General features: G+C 31.9%; 1 protein-coding gene across 1 annotated transcript; it reads right to left on the reverse strand.

The window, feature by feature from the left end:
• Positions 1 to 319: 319 nt before the first annotated feature.
• On the reverse strand, positions 320 to 19,673 carry LOC127730084 (C1q-related factor-like). The gene is made up of 4 exons (XM_052238139.1): positions 19,353 to 19,673; positions 2,177 to 2,450; positions 1,651 to 1,859; positions 320 to 810 (listed from the first exon to the last, which is right to left on the reverse strand). Exons 2-4 carry the CDS (start codon positions 2,436 to 2,438, stop codon positions 601 to 603), a joined length of 681 nt encoding a protein of 226 aa, XP_052094099.1. The 5' UTR covers positions 2,439 to 2,450; positions 19,353 to 19,673; the 3' UTR covers positions 320 to 600.
• Positions 19,674 to 20,362: the final 689 nt, after the last annotated feature.

Genomic DNA, 20,362 nt, shown 5'->3' on the forward strand with positions numbered 1-20,362 from the left:
GATTACAACAGATACTGCGTAGATATGCATCCAAAATGAATAGCATTGTGCGATTTAAACCTGTATAATTCTAAAATTTCAAAATTGACGCAGGTATTTACAACAGAGACTGCGTTCTTGCATATATGCCTCTAAATGAATAGCACTGTGTGATTTGAACTATTATAATTTTAAAATTTCAAAGTTAACGAAGGCTAAGTAATTAAAACATAGACTGCTGCAGATATGCATATGTATGTATGTTAACTTACATATAAAGATAGTGTGTTTTCTTGCTTAAGATGCCTGTTCAAAAACATGTGTTCCTGGTTCTTTCATCCATTCCTTTGGTTCAATACCTTTATGAGGCAAAAGACTTTATAAAAACAAGTCAACATGAACCACAACATATTTATGTAGACACAGTGCAGAACTTACACAAACTTGTCTTGACTATAATTTGCAAAAATCATTTAAAAAATTCTACATTATCCCTTCTTTGCATATTTAGGATTTTTCAGTACAATTGCTATAACGATGTTTTTAAATACCAAATTTAAACTAAAATTTAGGTCATTTGGATTGAAAACTATATCTTCATCGATCAATAAATTTAGAAGTTTAATCATTGTCGTCTTGATACAAGATAAAACCAGAGAAACTCGAATACATATAACCACTGAGAGCTGACGCCTTTTGTAGGACTTGCCAAACTTGCTGCCCTTGGTAGAGATGGAGTATTGCGGTGTTTGATGCTGTTGCCCATATCGGTCGACTGTCCGCCCAAACTGTAATGATCATATGACCTTCGGCCATCAGCATTACAGCAGCCTGAAATTGTGGAATTTCAAATCCTTTATTATAAAATTATAAAAAATGTTAGATATAAAAAACGTCTATTACTGTTAATTAAATAAACAAAGATTTCCCCATCGTAAACATTCAATTACTATGTAGCAACATTCCGCCTGCAGAAGGGGTATATATCTCTGACCGACACCATATTTACAGGTTGTAAAAACTTGCGTCTTTCTTCGTGATATCCTTTATAGAAGTTTGTTGTTTACAAGAGAGCTTCCAAACAAAGGTTTCCTTTGAGAAATTGGAATTAATTGCTTCCAAACTTTTACGGTCATCATCGTGACTTGGTTGATTGCTTACTAGAAATATTTTTGTCGTAGTCATTAGTATGCCCTACTTCGAACGTTCATGTCTTTTCCCCGAATACGACTTATCGTCGGGTTTGTAAATGTCGTGTGCGACATGACGGGCTCTTGAAAGAGGAACGATTCACCCTTCCTGAGCCTTTAGTCGACCCTGGATTTTTTTTCAATTGTGTTTTAGTTAAATAAATCTCTTTTTGATCTGTTAATGTGAAAGTTCAAATAAAATATATGTTAGTAGTACTGCAGATTTGATGTCAAAGCATCTAGTTAAGGAATATCGGAACCACCAATCATACAAAACAAAAATTTTAAAAAACACACACCAAATCAATTGATTTGCTTGGTGGTCTTTTGATAATAGTAATAATAGAATATGGGGTCATGGAATAACAGGTGACAATTTCACACAATAAAAAGATCTAGATGCGAAATAAATTAACCATTATGTACTTCAAGAGCATTAACTCTTCGAATGACGATTAAGTATATCCCTTTGACCATGTACCTTATGCCTTCCTTGTGCTGCAACGACAACCGTGAAATGGTAAGTCCCATTCACTGGCGCTGTAAAACGTCCAGTCATAATATCGTACGCAAGTCCATCATTTGTTATAACTCTGTCATATTTAAGTTCTTCACTGGTCTTTTTAGGACCATGGTTTTTGCTCAGTCCGACGAAGAAAGATACTTTTTGTGAACGAGATGCAGACTTACCTGAAAAGAAAATTGATATTTTATAACGCAACATACTACAACCTCTTTTGGATCAGTTTGGGTGAAATATACTTTTACGGCAAATTGTGACTTTGTAGCGATGTATGGGAGGTAAATCTAAAATTATTTTCAAGTTTTACTTAGGTATACACGTGTTATTCCCCTTGTATTAATCTTTGCAGCGAAAACTACCATAATCAACATGTACACACCACCGAGATATTTGTTAGCTGAACTCATATTTGAATTGCAAGATAATAGCTATATGGAAGAATTATTACACATTATAAAAGATACAAAAATAAAATGAGACAAACCTGGCTTTCCAGGTACCCCCGGGTTACCAGGCAAACCATTGGATCCTTTTTCACCGGGAACTCCGGGTGGACCTCGAGGGCCTTTGATTGGTAGACGGACAGGGGAGTGCACATTTCCTTTGCATGAAATTTCCAGCTCGCATGTCCCTTGATTACTGTCTGTAAATTTATCTCTCAATCCTTTGCGATTCCGAATTCTTCTAGGGGAGCTTACTGTTACGAGCGTCAGTATACATATAGACACCAACTGTGTAAACTCCATGGAAATCAATGACTGAAAAGGTAAATAAAGAAGCAAGAATAAATAATAAATTAAGATACTCTTATTAATCAAAACCCGTGAATAGTATAGTCAATATATTATGTCCCAGATTAAAACGAAGGACTATTTTTAAATATGAAATTCACATAACAATCACCAACTTTATCAAAATAAGAAATACATTACCGCAAAAATACTTAGGGAAATAATAACGCATTGAAATTGGTAGCCCATCGTATATCTAATGCTTGACTAAAGTTAATTCCTCGATTTATAGAATGGTCGCCTCTAATATAAGTATTCCGTCAATTAGAATAATCAATTGTCGTTATTTGCGGTAAAAGAAGAAGTATCTTGGCACTTCGAGCTTATCCTAATTTTTTTTTCGCAACCGAGACAGAGTTTTGTTCATTGTCGAATGCCTTATTGTGGCCTGCTGGATAGTTGTCTCTTTGCTATCTTATTACATCTAAATTTTTGTGTTTATTTTTCAAGAGATAAAGTACTCCTTTGGAAATTTTGTGGTCGGGTGACTTACATTCCATTTCAATTTATTCAGATCTGAGATATCTTTAAGACAATACTTAATGATGTATGATATTTTGTTACTTTACTGCTTTACTTTTTTTTTTAAATACCTGTATTACTATGTTCAATGTATATTGTATTTATAATGTTTTTTTTTTCTTTTATTGATCTGTTGTTTCCTTCAGTTGATGAAGATAATACATGTAAGAGGGTCTGGTTATTAAAAAAATATGTTTTTAACATTTCAATGGACATGTCCTAGATCAAGAAAATATTGAGTGTAGTGATTGTCGCAGTTTATTTGAGATTAGTAATGGCTGTCATATCCTCATTTGATTATATGAAATTGATTCGTCAATATTGAAATTAATCACAAACCTCTCGAATCGACAATAACAACACAACCACTTATTTCTGTAAATAAAATATACAATATAATAACACTTAACACAAGTACATGTTGAGGATTATAGCTCGTCCATACAGTTCATCGCTTAAAATCTGCAAATGTCTATTTTTGTCGTAAGGAGTAATGCACAGTGTATTTTACATTAGAGAAAAAAATGACAAAAAAAAAACCAATTAAATGGAATAATAATGTACGTAATGACAGTTCTATTTATTTATATATATATTTTACCCCTGGGCATATTGATAACGCTATATAACAGAAACTATATATTGCAGCAAACAATGAACAAGACAAGCAGACAATGTACAAGGCAGTGAACATGCTGGATGCCGAGCATGGAAGCCTGTAGAAATATAATGATACTTAGTTTCCAAAATTATTTTTATTTTGTTAGTAGGATTATTTACATTTTCGTGGTATTGAAGTTTATATATTATTAGAACGAATACACTGTCTTTCCGAATACATGAATATTGGCGTTTGAATTAAAAATATTCCGGTTGTACATAAATAATACACGTATGTATCATGGTTTGAGTATCGTTTCAGCATAAAAAAAAATTACTTGAAACTGGGCATTTAAATTTGACCTTGTTTTACACATCAATTTTATCACTAACTTGATTCGTTCAGGGATAGTCACATGTTAAACAATATTTTCGAAGGTAGAGAGAAAACGGCGGATAGCAAAAAGCATATTACACGGTTATATTTAGAATATCTAAAAACCGATATACTTTGTGACGTCATGTAATGAATTTCATGATATTGTTAAAAGTTTTATAAAAAAATATCTATGATCGATTATTTGAAGAAAAAAAATCTTCAAATACATAACATGTGAAAAAAAAACATAAAAAAAAGTAAATGAAATAACAACTAATCTGTTGTTATTGTCTAGGAGACAATATGATATCTATAAAATTACAACAAAATCAAATGACGATTTTGATACAAATATGGTCGGAAATTAATAATATAACAATTATAGCCTATTTATGAGGTCAATACAGGATATATCGACCCAAAGAAGTATATCGACCTCGGACTTCGTCCTCAGTCAATATACTTCTTTCAGGTCGATATATCCTTGTATCGACCTCCTACAAAGGCTATAATTGTATAATGGTTACTAAGATTGCATAGATATGCTTAAAATTGAAGGTATTTGGGGTGATAAAAGGAAGATGTGGGTTTTACGTCACAGAGACAGCAACCTTACGACGAAGGAAGCACATCAAGAAGGCAACATAGAGTCATCAACATTTGACATCTATGTATACTACTTCAAGCTCTAAATTGTCACAAGAAACCGTTTACTTGTCTAAGGCAAAGATGTTGTTGTTTACATTAATATAATGCTTTATTCATATAAACGAAGAATGTTTGCTGTCATATTGAGCGATACAAGCATATATCGTCAATCCAGCCATCGAACTTCTAAACATCCGTTAATATATTATTAAGATAATTAACCAAAACAAAACTTCAGGGTGAGGATTATTGCAGGGGAAAAACAAATAATTTTCATATCGACAAAATGCCAAAAACAGACCGAATTTCAGGCCTGTAGGAATTGCAAAATTAGAAGAGAGATAGTATTTAATCGGTTTTATTAATCACAGAGGCTGCATGACATTATTATCACACTCCAGTGGCGTAGCTAAGCCATTTTCAAGTGTACGCCCGAACCTCGGCGAGGGGTTTGAGGGTCCCCAGCGGGTTCAGGGCAAGGGACCTCTCAGCAGGGGTCCGACGGAAGCTAACGATTTATCGAGAGAGAGATACCATTTCTGTCATTAAAACTCATCAGTAGCAACATATTTTAGAGTCTAATTTCTTGATTTTTTCATGTATAATTTATTCATTGTGTTGATTTGGAATCTAATGGCCAATAGTTGTTACTATGAAATATGTTTAAAAGGAGATGTGGGGTAAAACAATCAATCGACCAAAGATCAAAACCTTTCGAAATATAAAAAAAAGCAAGTCTACATTTTCAATGGTGTCGTTCTTTTGATAATTATGATTTAATCTAGTTTTCTCCCAGTTTATGCGCAAATTTCGTTAATGGACAAAAGTACATGCAATAATAAATTTTCATAGATGGTCCGGTGTGATATGAACATACTCAAAGGGTTCCGTGGAATCCTGTGTCTCGCCTTGGATTGCTGCTGTCGATTAAACTGTAAAAAGTGAATCTATTTATCAGTCAAATACAGGATTTAAAAGAAATCAAACTTTTCTTTAAATGTTTTTTCTTGATCTTGGAAGATAAGCTTCTGTCCAAGTTTCATAACAATCTATGAAAGTTTACAAATGTAGCAGGTGAAAAAATATTTAATCCAAGACCGTCTGTTAATTACCCCAAAAAAATTGGTAAAATACTGAAAAATGAAAAAAAAAAAAAAAAATTTTAGACTGAAATTTGCTGACTGTTATAAAAGTCTTGAAATCATTTAAAAATAAAGGAATATATCTCCCCCACCAAAGCTCTGATTCTTTGTCCGGAATTGGCTATACTTTAGGTACGTTTTATTTTGATCAGCTCTTCAAATGTTTTTATTAGGTTTTGGATTTTCAAATATTTCGACCTCGAGCATCACTGATGAGACATTAATTGTCGAAATGCGCATGTGGTGCAAAAAAAAAAAATGGTAGAGTTGGTGTTACCATTTTTACATAAAATTCGATGAAGTTTTGACAAAGTAATTCATGCGTAAAAAACGGTATCTATACTTGTTAACTAATAAAAACAATGTTCTTTTCAGTAAAATGCGGAAAAAATTAAAGTAAATCTTTATAATTATGCTCTGTATACTCTTTTGATCATAAAAAAGTTTCTGCCTATATTCTGTAAAATTTCATGAAGGTTTGACAAATTTATTGATGTTTTAAAAAAAGGAGTAGGCCCGGTAAGACCCCTTTTTGGCCCCAGAATATAGCATTTCAAAAATTTGTTAAAAATGTAAACTTTTAGCTATTTATTTGAAAGAAGAATACTTTTGTTATATACATATGGGCTGTTTTTGGCATTACACTGATAGATTGTTCATATTAAAGCTTGAATTTAGGCGTCTTTAGTGACCAAATCAGTCCAAATCTCTTAGTACATAAATTAATTCAATCGACTGAAGAAAACACTTCAGTGTTTAGAAAATGTAAAAAATAATGCATCCGATGTACTTCAAATTTTAGGCCAAAATAAACCCTTACTGGACCTTCTCCTTTAACCACAGGCTGGACATAAATATTGACGACGCCAACGCCGATTACGGAATCTAGGATCGCTATGTCTCGCAGGCTCGACAAAACCGCATATCGTATCTCAGCATATGGTTAACTTTAAACTATAGGAAAGGGAGGATAATTCACAGTAGATTCAGATATTGACAGAAAACGAACAAATAAATAATATGATTCCATTTGATTAAAAAGTAAATTTCGTCCGACTGTTATCTTCAATTACAAGTAAGTGTAGAAAGAACTACAAGGCTCATGTGCTTTTAGCCAGATCTTTTAATTTATTTAGATTAAAATATTTTTTCTCCAAAATTCATGTGTACGCCCGGGCGTTTTGACGTTAACGTAGCTACGCGCCTGCACTCGACACGCGGTGCATGACATTATTACCGGAATCGACATTTATTTGATCGAGTGCTGAAGGTGCATGACATTATTATTACAATCGACATTTTGTCTATCGAACACTTCAAGGCTGCATGACATTATAATAAGACTCAACATTTGTTTGATTAAGCGCTGAAGGTGCATGACATTATTATCATACTCGACAATTTGTTTATCGAGCACTGAGACTGTATGACATTAATATCAAAATTGACATTTGATTTATCGATTACTGAGGGTGCATGATACGATTATCACGCTCGACATTTTGTTTATCATGGTGCTGCATGACATTATTATAGGACTTGCAGTTGAACGGCAAACGCTTTAATGGCGTCTAAGTTCAAGACATTGGTCACGTGATAAAAGGTCAGAGTTTACCGTTTTCTTGTGAACGTGTACACCTCTTGGTTTTTTACCTCGTATCGTCTAATTGTAACTCGTACATAAATAAAACTTGTAGGGTCCAAATCTTGAGTGAATAAGTTTCATTATTATGTATACTTATTTATGAAAGGTGTTATAAAAGTATTCTAAAACAACGATGGAAGTTGAAATTTTTTTTGGAAAATTTGCGTAGGTCTACGGAAAATCCCAAATCATTTCTTAAATGGGTTTGGTAACGTATGGAGGGGTATAAAATATGAAGTAAAACCATTTTCTGCATCTTATATATTAATTATAGATCATAAATTCCCCGGATACGCAATTGTGTCAGCTTATTCGTGGCGAAGCGGAGATCAACGGGAGATAACTCCGTACACGCGTCGTAGGAAACTGCAAGTTCACAACAGTAAATTCGAGTAAAATTAATGATTGTAGTTATATTTCGACACTTTCTTGAATAACCATTCAATATTTTATGTTCCTCTACTCTTGTAACATTAAAATAGTCATGGAATGTTTGAATATGGCATTTTTTCAAGTACCCTAAAACAGGTTTTTGAAAACTTCCAAAGAAGAAAATTATAGATAACTGACTTTTCTCTGAAACTTGGACTTATTTGTATATTCTCAAACACCCTTTTGGTAGATGGAATGATACAAGTCTTTGTTTTACTTTCTTTGTATCAATATTCTTAGAAAGGATATGAAAATAAAGTCAGCGTTTGTACATGTTGGTTGTTTAGAACAGTTTGTTTAAATATATTAAAATTTCACTCTAAAATTAGACTTGAATTTTTATATTTAAATAAGTATCTAACATAGAAAGTTGTTAATCTGGTGCACTGAAAATGTTCCATCAGAAATGAGATTTAACAAAGTTATTTAGACTGAAGAACTTGTCACTTTTTATGCTGATCATATGGAGAAAAAAGAGTGATATTATAAATTCTAACACAGCATCAATTGTGAAACAATAGTTCTTTCCTACAGACATTTTATTTTTCAAGATGTGAGGCTTGCCGATCAATTTACATATTTAAGATTTCACTGTTAAGAGTGGAAAAATAACTTATTGACAGAGATTCTGTATGGGAATGTTTCTCTTGATATTTTTAAATACATTTATGTTACCAACTACATTGTATCTTTGTTTTTCTACTATGATCTGCAAAGAGATGGGTTCTTTATGTGTGACCTCAATGATTGTCAAGCATGATTATTGGTAGCCTTTATTCCTGATGTAACAATGGAAAATTCTGAGAAAAGCAAGAACTTTTAAGCAGATCCAGGTCTTTTATAAAGAGAGGGTGGATTATTCCTAATTTCCATATACAGAAAAAACATATTTCATTTCATGCCAAATAATTACATACAAGAGGGGTTTATCAGCCATTTGTCAGCAGAACTTGTGTTACAATAGAATTTAACTTTGCATTACATTAAAATACAATATGGAAAAAAAGAAAATGTAGACAATACATGCCCCCCTCCTCTTTGAAAATTTGCTTGATCCACCCCCGAGATAAGAAACTATATAAGATGTACAAGTTCCGTTGCTCGCTCTTAATCAAGAGAAAAAATCTGAACATCCAAAAAGCCAGAAAGGGATTTAAAACATTATAATCAACACAAAGAAAACTGAACAAAAAGCTGTATTGCAATCTGATATCATGCAGTTCTCATAATTCCTATTGCATGTATTACTTCAAGTTTTGATTTTTTTCCCTTATATTTGAATTCATAAGTCCTACAAACAACTGTTGAGTCTTTTAATTAAATTATTGATTGAATAATGAATGATTAGCTAAGCTGGTCTGTAAATAAAGTCTGAAAATGCTTTGTTTAAATAAAAGAGTGTTATTATGTCATAAAATATACTGAATCAACTTCAAATTTAATCCAAATTCATATTTAACTGCTCTAAAATGCATAGTCAATTGAACTACAAAACAAAAACCTGAGACTACTATAACAATTAACATAGAGATTGGTCACTTCCCATGTTATAGTAGTCTCAGACAAAAACAAAGCTGACTTAAATACATGTACAGTATGTTCAGAAATTTTTTGAAGAATGGACAACAATGAGATATTTATTTTTCTGATATCAGAAAAAATCTCATAGTATCAAATCAGAATGAGAGTTCTTTTTATTGAGATAATCAATTTAATCGCATTATTTACTTTAATAAAAACCTCAAAATAATATCTGAATTTACAGTCATGACTTGTCAACCTCTACACTTAAAAATTTAAGGTTCTTAGGCCTAAATGTGGTTGAAATACAGACAATTTTGGTAACTTTTACAAAAAATCTCTTTTTTATGACATACCTTACAATTTCAGAATAAGCTGCATTAAGTTATATATGTATCACATATAAGAATGCTAGTTTGTATTTAAATATCATGATCATCATGAGTATTGCAATAAGTTGTTATTATTCAATTAATTAAAAAAAACATCAATTATTTTTGAATTGATAGATGTGGAACTAGTACATACATTTGTTTTTTTAAACATCTTTATACTATTCATTAGGGAACTTATTCAAATATATTTTGTACAAGACAGTCATGGCAGTTCACAATTACAGTGGTCATTATAAACATAATGACACAATTTACACAACCAAATCTTATTGTTGATATATGTAAACTGAAATCATTGCAGAATTTTTCTTTCAAATGATTTAATGTTTGTTAGTCACTTACTTTGAATACTTAACCTGTACTAAAATAAAGAGATGTGGTATGATTGCCAATGAGATAACAGTATAGAAACTATCCACCAGAGTCCAAATGTCTGTTAGCAGTTAAATTATAAGTCACTTTACAGACATCAACAATGAATACATTTCATTGTTATCAGGCAGATGAGGAAAAAGAGAAATGATAGCTTTTTAGCTTACTACATGTACAAGAGAATATAAGAAATATAATAATATAAATAAGGAAATAATAGAGACAAAAAAGACAGGACTTAGCCACTGGACTATATGTAAAGTGTTCCCTTACTAATCCTTAAAGGAGCTGCTGTATACTTAGAAAAAAGGTTGTTGAGGACTTGGCCACATCAATCAGCATTTTTAGACACTACATTATGATCGATTGCAATCTGCCCTATTTGCTCCAACCTCTAATGAGTATTAAAATTAATACCTAGGGTGGGAATTAAACCCATGTATGTTCATTTACTCTATTGTTCTCTATGTACATACATGTACATGTATATGAAATATATCAAATGTAAAAAAATGCTGGAATGTAAATATGGTAATTTACATCATGTACATTATTACAGCCTCTTTTTTTAAGGACCTAGTAAAGGAGGTCCATGGACCTAGCTAGACCTATTTCTTAGGCAAGGTGTATTATATAACTCTTGAAAGTAGTTAAATGCAATTGTAAAATTAATTTTATCTGCTGTTAAACAATAATAACACGATAACAGCGTGCAATTTAGGTAAACAAACATCAATAATCTACCACGTGTTTGTCTGCTGTGCTTGAATATTCTAAACGACCCATCGGGTTTATTTACACGAATGTTTGCTAAAGCAGACAGTTAAACATGTCTGTTTACCTAGTAAGTTCTATAAAAAATGCATTTGCTGTTATGACTTGTGTATGCATGGAAATATAATGAACATAACATTGATTATTTACCGTAAATATTGAATACACATCATTCCTGAGCTATACACACAAAACACATGGCACTGTTGTAACGATGGCTGGTAACGTATAGCCACTTTATAACAGTAAATCCCATTGGATAAGCTACCCTACACAGTACATAATATGCAAATTAATGATTGGATACGAATTTGTGTCAGCTCTCAAATCGATGGAAAAATGTAAACATTGGAATCCGCCATTTTGACATAGGAAACAAACTAATTTTGAATCTTGGATTAAAGGACATTGCGCACATTGCCAGCGTATCATGCATAACCAGTCATGTGCAAATATATCTTTTAATTAGTTTTATACACTTACTTTTCTATGTTTTAGTTAATTTAATGTTTTAATTTACTACAGAACGGAACATAGTTCTCAAAGACGCCGTAGAAAAAATTATAGGTGGCGCTGTTTGTGGGCGTAAACATTTTACATACGGGTACTTTTTTTGTCGACAAATTGACCTCTATCTGTCAGATTCAGGCGTTTGCCGTTCAACTGTTGGCATTTGTTTGATCAAGCGCTGAAGGGGCATGACATTATTATCAAAGACAAACTCAGATTTCGGTTTAATGATCACTGAGACTGTATGACTTTATTATCAAAATCGACATTTGATCTATCGATTACTGAGGGTGCATGACATTATTATCACGCTCGACATCTGGTTTATCTAGTACAAAGACTTCATTACATCATCATCAGAACCGACATTTCTTTCATTCGAATACTGAGACTTTTATAACTCAATACTTATCTGACATTCGACAGTCAGTTTATCGAATAATGAGTCCGTTGACCGCATTCATAAATTTTATCTCGTTGAAAACACTTATGACACCTACATGGACATAGTGCAAAATACTATCTATTTACAGAACAAATTTATACATAAGACAAATTCTGTGTTTCTATTTTACAGTATTTAGAAAAAATAACATTTGAAGAGTTAGTTATTATAACCTTTCAGTTTATATAACGATAAAAAAGAAATACAAAACGCAAATTTCTATGCTGGCAGTAAAACCTTTGCCAAAGTGGGGTGTCCATTTGGTTGTGCGGGATGTTTAAATTCACAGCCACGTCTGGTCAGAATGGGGTCTTTAAATCTGATACTTCGTAAAGACTGTCACACTAACTGCACTTAAAAGAACCCTTGCAACAACTCTTTGGGGAGTCCGTATGTAAACTGTTGCAAGGCTAAGTGCCGTTACTATTCAATATTGCACCCTCATTTTCCAGTGACATTTAAAATTTCCCGCCCATCATTCCGACTGACCCCTATTACAGGACATACCAATTGCACTAATTTTTAATGTTTTGTTCTCGTCCTGGACAGACATAAAATACTTGCCACTGAACGTAAATCAAACACCCATCAATCAATCATTTTTAACTGTTATGTCCCCCCCCCCCCATATAGCTTTTCCTGTACACATAATCTTAAATTGTTTCAGCTCATGGTGTTGCTATCATAAATTTATTTATAACTCCCAAGTTTCTGATGCGTCCACTAAATTCGGGAAGACATTTACAAGTGAGTGATGGATATGGTAATTGCTTTTTAGTCTAAATTGTTCTACTAGTAATTAAACTTTTTAAAATTAATTACAGAGATATATTTTTAGTGTTGGGCATATAAATCAGGGTATGAATTAATTCATAATACAATAATAATCATTTTATTCAATAGATGTGTCTTCCGTGAATATTCATAAATAAAATTCACGTTTTTATATTTAGTTTTATGTACACTTATCCCATACAAGGTATATAAATTGACTATCTAAAAAGTTTGTTAGTTAAAAGCAATTTTCTAAATGAAATTTTCCCCTAGAAAAGTTTTTTTTTCATTAAACTCATTTAAACGGACAACTACCTTTGAAGCTACTTTCTTAAATGATTCAAATATGCTATTCTAGACGAATGAATATAATGAAATGCGTTTTCAAAAAGGTTGGAAAATACTAAGCTTCTAAAGGAACGATTAGATAAACGAAAGCACAATCCGTTTGAAACTAAATACTAGATTTATTTTCTTATTCCAAGTGTCAAGCAATTTGTCGTACTGGATTGCTTCTATAAGCGAATAACACATCAATGTAATTTTTATTTCGTCTTCAGAACACTCGAAAGAGAATTACGAACGATTGTTTAACCTATTTTCATTAAAACCAAAATCATTTTAGTTCTCCTCCTTGAGAAACAATTATTTGATCAATAACCGTTTAGAATATTAATTCATTCGTTCGCCCTTGTTGCTATTCGTCACTCAATCTTTAGATTAAGACGACATTCACGAAAGCGTCGAGGTACAGATCTACTAAAACAATTTCTACAAGTGGACAACATTGTTTGTTCTCGCTTATAATGCAGCTATTAATATCTACGTCTTCTGAAGTTCAAAAACACTTGTTTGTCCTTAAGCGACTTTGAAGAAAATTACAGTGTGAAGTGTTTCAGGTGAAAGTTCTTTCAAGTTTGCTGTCATGTTCACAAAATTCAGCTGGTTTTTGAAGTAAAGTAGGTTCGAAACCAATTATTATTAAGTCGTAAGATAAACATGGGGTTATAAGAATTAGAATTAAAAGGAGAAAGTATAAAGGAATAGTATATTATAAGAAACAGCAACTATGAAAATAGGAATAATTGAGAAGCGTTCAAATGGTTCAAAATAAGTTATTTCTTTAATCGGATGGACAAGAGGTTAAGCTACCATCAATGGAATTGCAAGTTCCTATACAAAAAACTATGATCTTCACTAAAATGAGAAAACTAAACAGAAGTTATCTTTTCGATCCTTACTGATGGAGTGAACGATTACTATGATCATATTCTTTTACCGGCAAGACTAAATTTCAAGTACCTTCTCTTAGTATCAAAATCAAGATATTTGATAAAATATTGAATATAATTGAGTATTCGAAATCCGAAATTGAGTAGTTCAGAAACAAAAGTTTGAATCGTGTTAATATTATGCACACCTATTATATCTGTTCAAATATTCCAAAATTCTGAAGAAAAAAAAATAGATTGATAATGGCAACATAATTTAAGCGAACGTGATAAATCACGTGTCGTATTTTGAAAATTTCACAAAAACTAACCAAAAGTTCGACAACCTTCTTTTTATACAAAGCTGAATAAAATCAAAATCCGATATGAAAATCTATTGTGTACATTTATAAAAAGTCAGGTTAAATTCTCAACGGGGGTAATATATAGGCCTTTTGCTCACTATTTCGATCAGAACAAACGGATGGATGGGCCGGATAAAACATATTATCATTGAGAGTTGGAGGGTTATAAAAATGTCATAACAGATTGCCATTAAAAAATATCTAACCCTACGATTGGAAACAATCTATCAACATTACAAAATGAAATTAGAAAACTGACATGACTCTGTTAACATAAGATGTAATAAACTTTGCATTCGTCAAGATGGCATAAAATAGAAAAGTGCCAACAAATACAATACAATGCATGATATTTAGCTGACTGAAAAGGATGAATTAAGTGCAAATCTAACAATTTTATTGGCACCAGCATCAGAATTTCAGACAATTTCCAACTCTTTTTAATAAATCAATGAACTTTAGAAATCTTCCTGAAATTGAAAATACAAAGTGTTGATATAACATAAAAAATCAACAACTCTCAACATCCAACGAACCTATCAATCTGCTTTTAGAGAAATCATTGAAATCTAGTCTTTGGATAATCATATCTGTCTACAACTTTGATGCTAGTGCATTATGCAAAGCAACAAGGCGTTGAATTATTATTGATCTGTCCAACCAATAAAGTTTTTAAATGTTCAAAATAGCTAACAGACATTTTTTTTTCTGACCGTAAGAAGAAATTTGAATTTGTGGTATTATTAATCTTTGGTGCAAGTTACGGTGACACCTTTCTAGTAATTAAACGTGATTTGAATCTATGAACCTAGAACATTGTGTCATGCTCACATGACACCTTTGATATTATTCTAGTATTTCCATCAAGCTCTAAAATATGTGATGGTAAATTAGGAGCTGCTGAAAGCAAATTTTCAATATCTCCTTATTGCCTTGCTATGATTTTTTCTTTACATATTTATATTTAATATTCATTGCTCATTGTTAAAGGCCATACGGTGACATAAAGCTGTTTACATCCACGTAATTTGGATCTGGTGGACAACGTTTCATTGGCAATCACACCACATCTCGTTTTTATAACAATTTTTAAAGTATGGCGGGAGTTAGAAAAATGTGCCAGAGTATGGTTACATTTCCGGGTGCCTCACACGATGGTCTGCTATAACATATCGATATAACATATTATCGTCCTATTTATGCCTATGATATTGGCTGTTGGATGTTATTCATCAATGTTAATCATCTAAGATTCCTTTTTCACAAAAGTTAATGGACCAGTAGCAGTCTTTTTCATTGGTCCGTTGTATTTCTGATTCTATAATAGTATTTGATCTAGTAACCGCTCTGTTTTTTTTTCTTTATCATCTTCATTTTAATATATTTTAATAAATAATTTAATTGTCTTATACATTTGATGCTATTATTCAACAATTTTGTTCGTATTTTATATATTTAAAATGAAAATATAATAATTTGTTAAAAAGTCTTTGTTTCATATATCATATCATCTTAATTCAAAGGTCAGGTTAGCTTTTTGGTCTAAATCATATATGAAGTTCAGGAAATCAAACCAAAGACTTTAATACTCGTATTTTGTAAGAACTGGTTTACGCTATCCTAGTATAAGGAAATAGTGTTGGGCGTTTGTCTCATGGCGGACAGCGTTCTGTTGTATTAACAACCAAAGCTAAAATCCTACAAATCAGTTAGGCTAACACATAGCAGTCAAAATTCCACATAAATTCCTTGGTTATTTATCTTTAAAGTTGTCTCACTGTCTTCAGTTTATTTTATACACCAATTTATTTGTTCCCTTAATTTACAATCAAATGTTTAAACCTATTTGGGATTGACATGTTATTGACAACTAAATTCGCAATTACGTTTGGCACAACAAATTTCAACAAGTATTTTACTTCTTGCTTCTTGGACTGGTTGCAGCTATTCGAATGCAATATTTTGGCACCTGAATTCCTTATACAATTTTGACATAACAGAATGCTCTACTCTTTACTAGCCTACTGCTGTACTGCAACATTATTGCTGTCGTTCTTAGTTATCGTTTGGCTTTGTCGCCTGTTCCAGCTTTCGTTGGCAAGTTTGTTGTCAATACTGTAATGTCTTTGATTTTATTTTTGATAAATTAATCATTATTCATTTATCAAATTATTTTATTTGAAAAAAAAATTATAAAAAAATATTTTTTATTTTATCTTTCATTTTACAAAATCGAGATATTTTTCTCTATCAATTTATGCATTTTAAATATTTTATGTTTATTTCATCAAAAATTTATTACGGTTAAAATAAATTATATCGAATACCTAAAAAGACGTAAGCCAAGGATGACCGTGCGAGTGGTCAAGGTGGTTAAACACTCCCGTTGTTGTATTGAAATCAAGTATTACATTTGTATTAAACTGAGGGAATCGTATGAACTCTAAAAGTAGTGAGACCTAAGACGTCGACAGGGTGTCTAATGATATGTATGAAGCACCTGACACGCGAATCCACACTCAGTAAAAAATTCACAAATCAGACAACTGTTCTGTTATCTAAAGATCTAAAACCGCGAAAACATGTTGCTATAGTGAGTTGAAAAACAAACACACTGTATCGGTTAACCAATTCGTGATGGTGTATGACCGTGAAACTTATCAAGTGTATATTCTATTTGAGCAGTGTTTGTGTCAACAGCACGCCTATTGATGAAGTAAAGTAAGAAGTTGCACGAGCGTAACGTATTTATTGAGATATGTAATACACCATATGATGAGACAGATGTAGTTTAACTACTAAGAAATGGAAGTACTAATCACATTTTAGTAGAAAAAGCTCAGCTAAATTAGATGTTGTAGTCGATTTTTCCAAATAGTATTATATAGAGCGTAGAAAAATTAAGAGTTTTGATATTACTGCGAAATGGTAAAGAAGTGCTTGCAGATTTTATAGTAGATCTTTTTATTTTTAAGAAACCACACGTGATTGACACCATTGAGTTTGTATGAATATTCCTCATCGCAATATTTTTGAAGCTATGCCATCATTTACTCTAGAAAAAAATGTAGTGAGAACTTTAGAAAGATGTTTAGTCGAACATTTAGATATATCGTTCATATTAAGGTGTATTTGTTACTTGCTTAAAATGTGAACGTCAGTTGCGTTCATCTCGCATAAATTTTCAAAAAATTCAACGATAAGCTTTAATATACAAATATCATATATATCAAATATCTTTTAAAGGACATGTCGTAAAGGAACAAAATCTTGAATCCCGGAAATGTATAATGACACTGGAAAATAATTCAATAAAATTGAAAAGAGTGACTATAAAGAAAACAACCTTTTCAAGGTGACCAAGTTGGTGAAGCGACAAATTATGAAAAATATTCTAGCGCAATTCATTGTTTTATGTATCTGATTATAAATTCATTCTTAACTTGTGTCCCCAATAAAAGAAAATCCTGAAAAAAATGTGTATTGAAGGAATTACTCAACTTAAACTTACATCTTTCAATCAGTTTAATTGAGGTCTGGAGCTGGCATGTCAGTAACTGCTAGTAGTCCTTTGTTAATGTATGTATTGTCATTTTGCTTAGTTTCTTTTGTTACCTATTCTGACATCGGACTCGGACTTCTTTTAAACTGAGTTTTACTGTGCGTATTGCTGTGTGTTTCTTTATTCTACATTGTCTAGATGTTTAGGGGGAGGGTTGAGATCTCACAAAACATGTTTAACCCCGCCGCATTTTTGCGCCTGTCCCAAGCCAGGAGCCTCTGGCCTTTGTTAGTCTTGTATGTTTTTTAATTTTAGTTCATTTATATGTTTTGGAGTTTAATATGACGTCCATTTTCACTGAACTAGTACATTTTTATTTAGGGGCCAGCTGAGGACCACCTCCGGTGCGGGATTTTCTCGCTGCGTTGAAGACCCATTGGTAGCCTTCGGCTGTTATCTGCTCTTTGGCCGGGTTGTTGCCTCTTTGACATATTTCCCATTTTCATTCTCAATTTTATCTTTAAAATGAGTTTCTTTTGTTAAACAGATACAACATTGGTCACATATTAAAAAATAGTAAAAGCGGATGTTTTATTGTTATATTTCATCACGATGCTATTTCAAATTACCTCCTTTGTGAAACTATGAATAGACTCATCAGAGTTACCATGATTAACATTTTGTACGCCAGACGCGCGTTTCGTTTAAAATGACTAATCAGTGACGCTCAAATTAAAAAAGTTAAAAGGCAAAATAAAGTACGAAGTTGAAGAGCTCTGAGGACCTAAAATTCCAAAAGTTAAAGTTGTCATAGAGTGTCAACATTCCATTCGCGTTTCTTATTCAATGAACAATTTGAAAACAAACATTTCTTACATTTTTGGAAACAAGTAAATGGTTTCTGTTTGATTTTCTTTTGTATTGCAAAAGTTGCAAAAGTAATATCCGAATGTCAATTCACAGACAACATTGTTTACAAAATCCGTCAAAGTTGTCTAATATGTTTTGACGGGAGTGTCTGGCCTATTACGTTATCTGTTGAATTCAGGGAAGAGATCCTTGCAGTAATCGACACGCAGTAAATTGACTTATAACCAGTGATTATTCTCAAGGAATCGTTTATACGTCATTATTTTTTGCGAGAATATCATATTGCTTTTGTATAAACAGAAAAGACAATATTCAATCATGAATGATAATTTATCAAGTATTTTAATTAGACAACTTTTAAGTACTTCAAAACTATGAGCGTTTAAAATACTCGGACACAAAAGTAAAGTTCATGAAAAATAGCGTTATTTCATTCGGCAATTGATGAAATAGGTTAATAAATAAGAGTAAGTGATTCTCCCCATTTCCCTGCAATAAAGGAATTTAATAAATCACCTAAAATAGAAAAATAGAAAATACTGACCAACAAAACGCACATAACAACACAATAGCACAAGGAAAAGAAGACAAACCAATCCCAACACTCCAGGACATGGAAATAGATATCATTGTAGGAAATTACAAATTATAAGAAATTCCCAACGAAATCGAATAAAAGTTTAAACAAATTAAAAAGTATACGATATTATATATACTTCATTAATATTGAGAATAATTAATACTTTAATAAAACTTACTTACCTCATATAAGTTATCAAATAATTGTGTCTGCCAGAATCATGATATAATTTAAGGTCAAAGCAATTTCTAGGAGCAGTTTTCTATTCTAACTTTTAAGTAACATTAATGATTCTTCCACACAGATGCAATAAATTGTCACAAATAGTCATTGATTGCTTTGGAACATGGATACGAGCTCAATTCGTCAAAAGACAAACTTCCGATATTTCAGCGACATTGAGTGTACTCTAGTTTATAACGAGATATATTACTTAAGAAAGCATCCAATTTTCATTCGTTTTTTATTTGATGATTGGGAAATTACTATGTTGTCTAATCCGATGAACTCACTTGAACGGTTCATAGTGTCGAAAATTACTTTCAGCAAATAAATGAACGATGTTTTAAAATTGTTTCCTGGGAAATTAGTTTAATTGTAACACGAAGCAGTTTGTTAGGGTCAGACGACAAAAGTTAATTATTTTATAGCTTTACACTTATCGCTGGGTTTCAATACTTTGGTCTTGTTTTAGTTTATCCATTTTAAATTCAAATATATGTATATATATATAAAACATCATCTCTTTTCATTTTAATTAAAATTAGTTGGAAATATAATGTGTTGCTTAACATTCTTTTCAATGTACAATTTTCCACTTAATATACCTTTTTCTGTTTAGTCATGGAGACGTCGATTTGTTGATTTTGCATTTGGTTGTGTTCTGGTTTGGGATTATTATATTTTTCTCTTCTATACATTTTCCCAACTGTTTTTGACAGTCTAAATTTCAAAGAAAATAACACCTTATTATTTTCGTGCCGCTTTATTGATTTACCTTCATCGGGAATTCCCAAACCTACCACCGATGATGTGTAAGACCTATAAACACGAGAAGATCTATATAACTTTTGAGTTTTCTATGACTACTTTTGAGTTATCTATGACTATATTTGAGTTATTTATGACTACATTTGAGTTATCTATTGAGTTGATCCAATAACATTTGAACATGCATCCAGTACAATAATAA

This window comes from Mytilus californianus, unplaced genomic scaffold (assembly GCF_021869535.1).
Source record: "Mytilus californianus isolate M0D057914Y unplaced genomic scaffold, xbMytCali1.0.p SCAF_2, whole genome shotgun sequence".
NCBI classification, from domain to species: domain Eukaryota; kingdom Metazoa; phylum Mollusca; class Bivalvia; order Mytilida; family Mytilidae; genus Mytilus; species Mytilus californianus.

What these genes read in the sequence shown, in the direction of transcription:
- LOC127730084 (XM_052238139.1), bottom strand. Translation starts at nt 2,438, where the DNA reads ATGGAGTTTACACAGTTGGTGTCTATATGTATACTGACGCTCGTAACA. An exon ending in GGGGGTACCTGGAAAGCCAG is followed by an intron (nt 1,860 to 2,176) that starts GTTTGTCTCATT and finishes TTTTCTTTTCAG; the next exon opens with GTAAGTCTGCATCTCGTTCA. An exon ending in CAGCACAAGGAAGGCATAAG is followed by an intron (nt 811 to 1,650) that starts GTACATGGTCAA and finishes CCACAATTTCAG; the next exon opens with GCTGCTGTAATGCTGATGGC.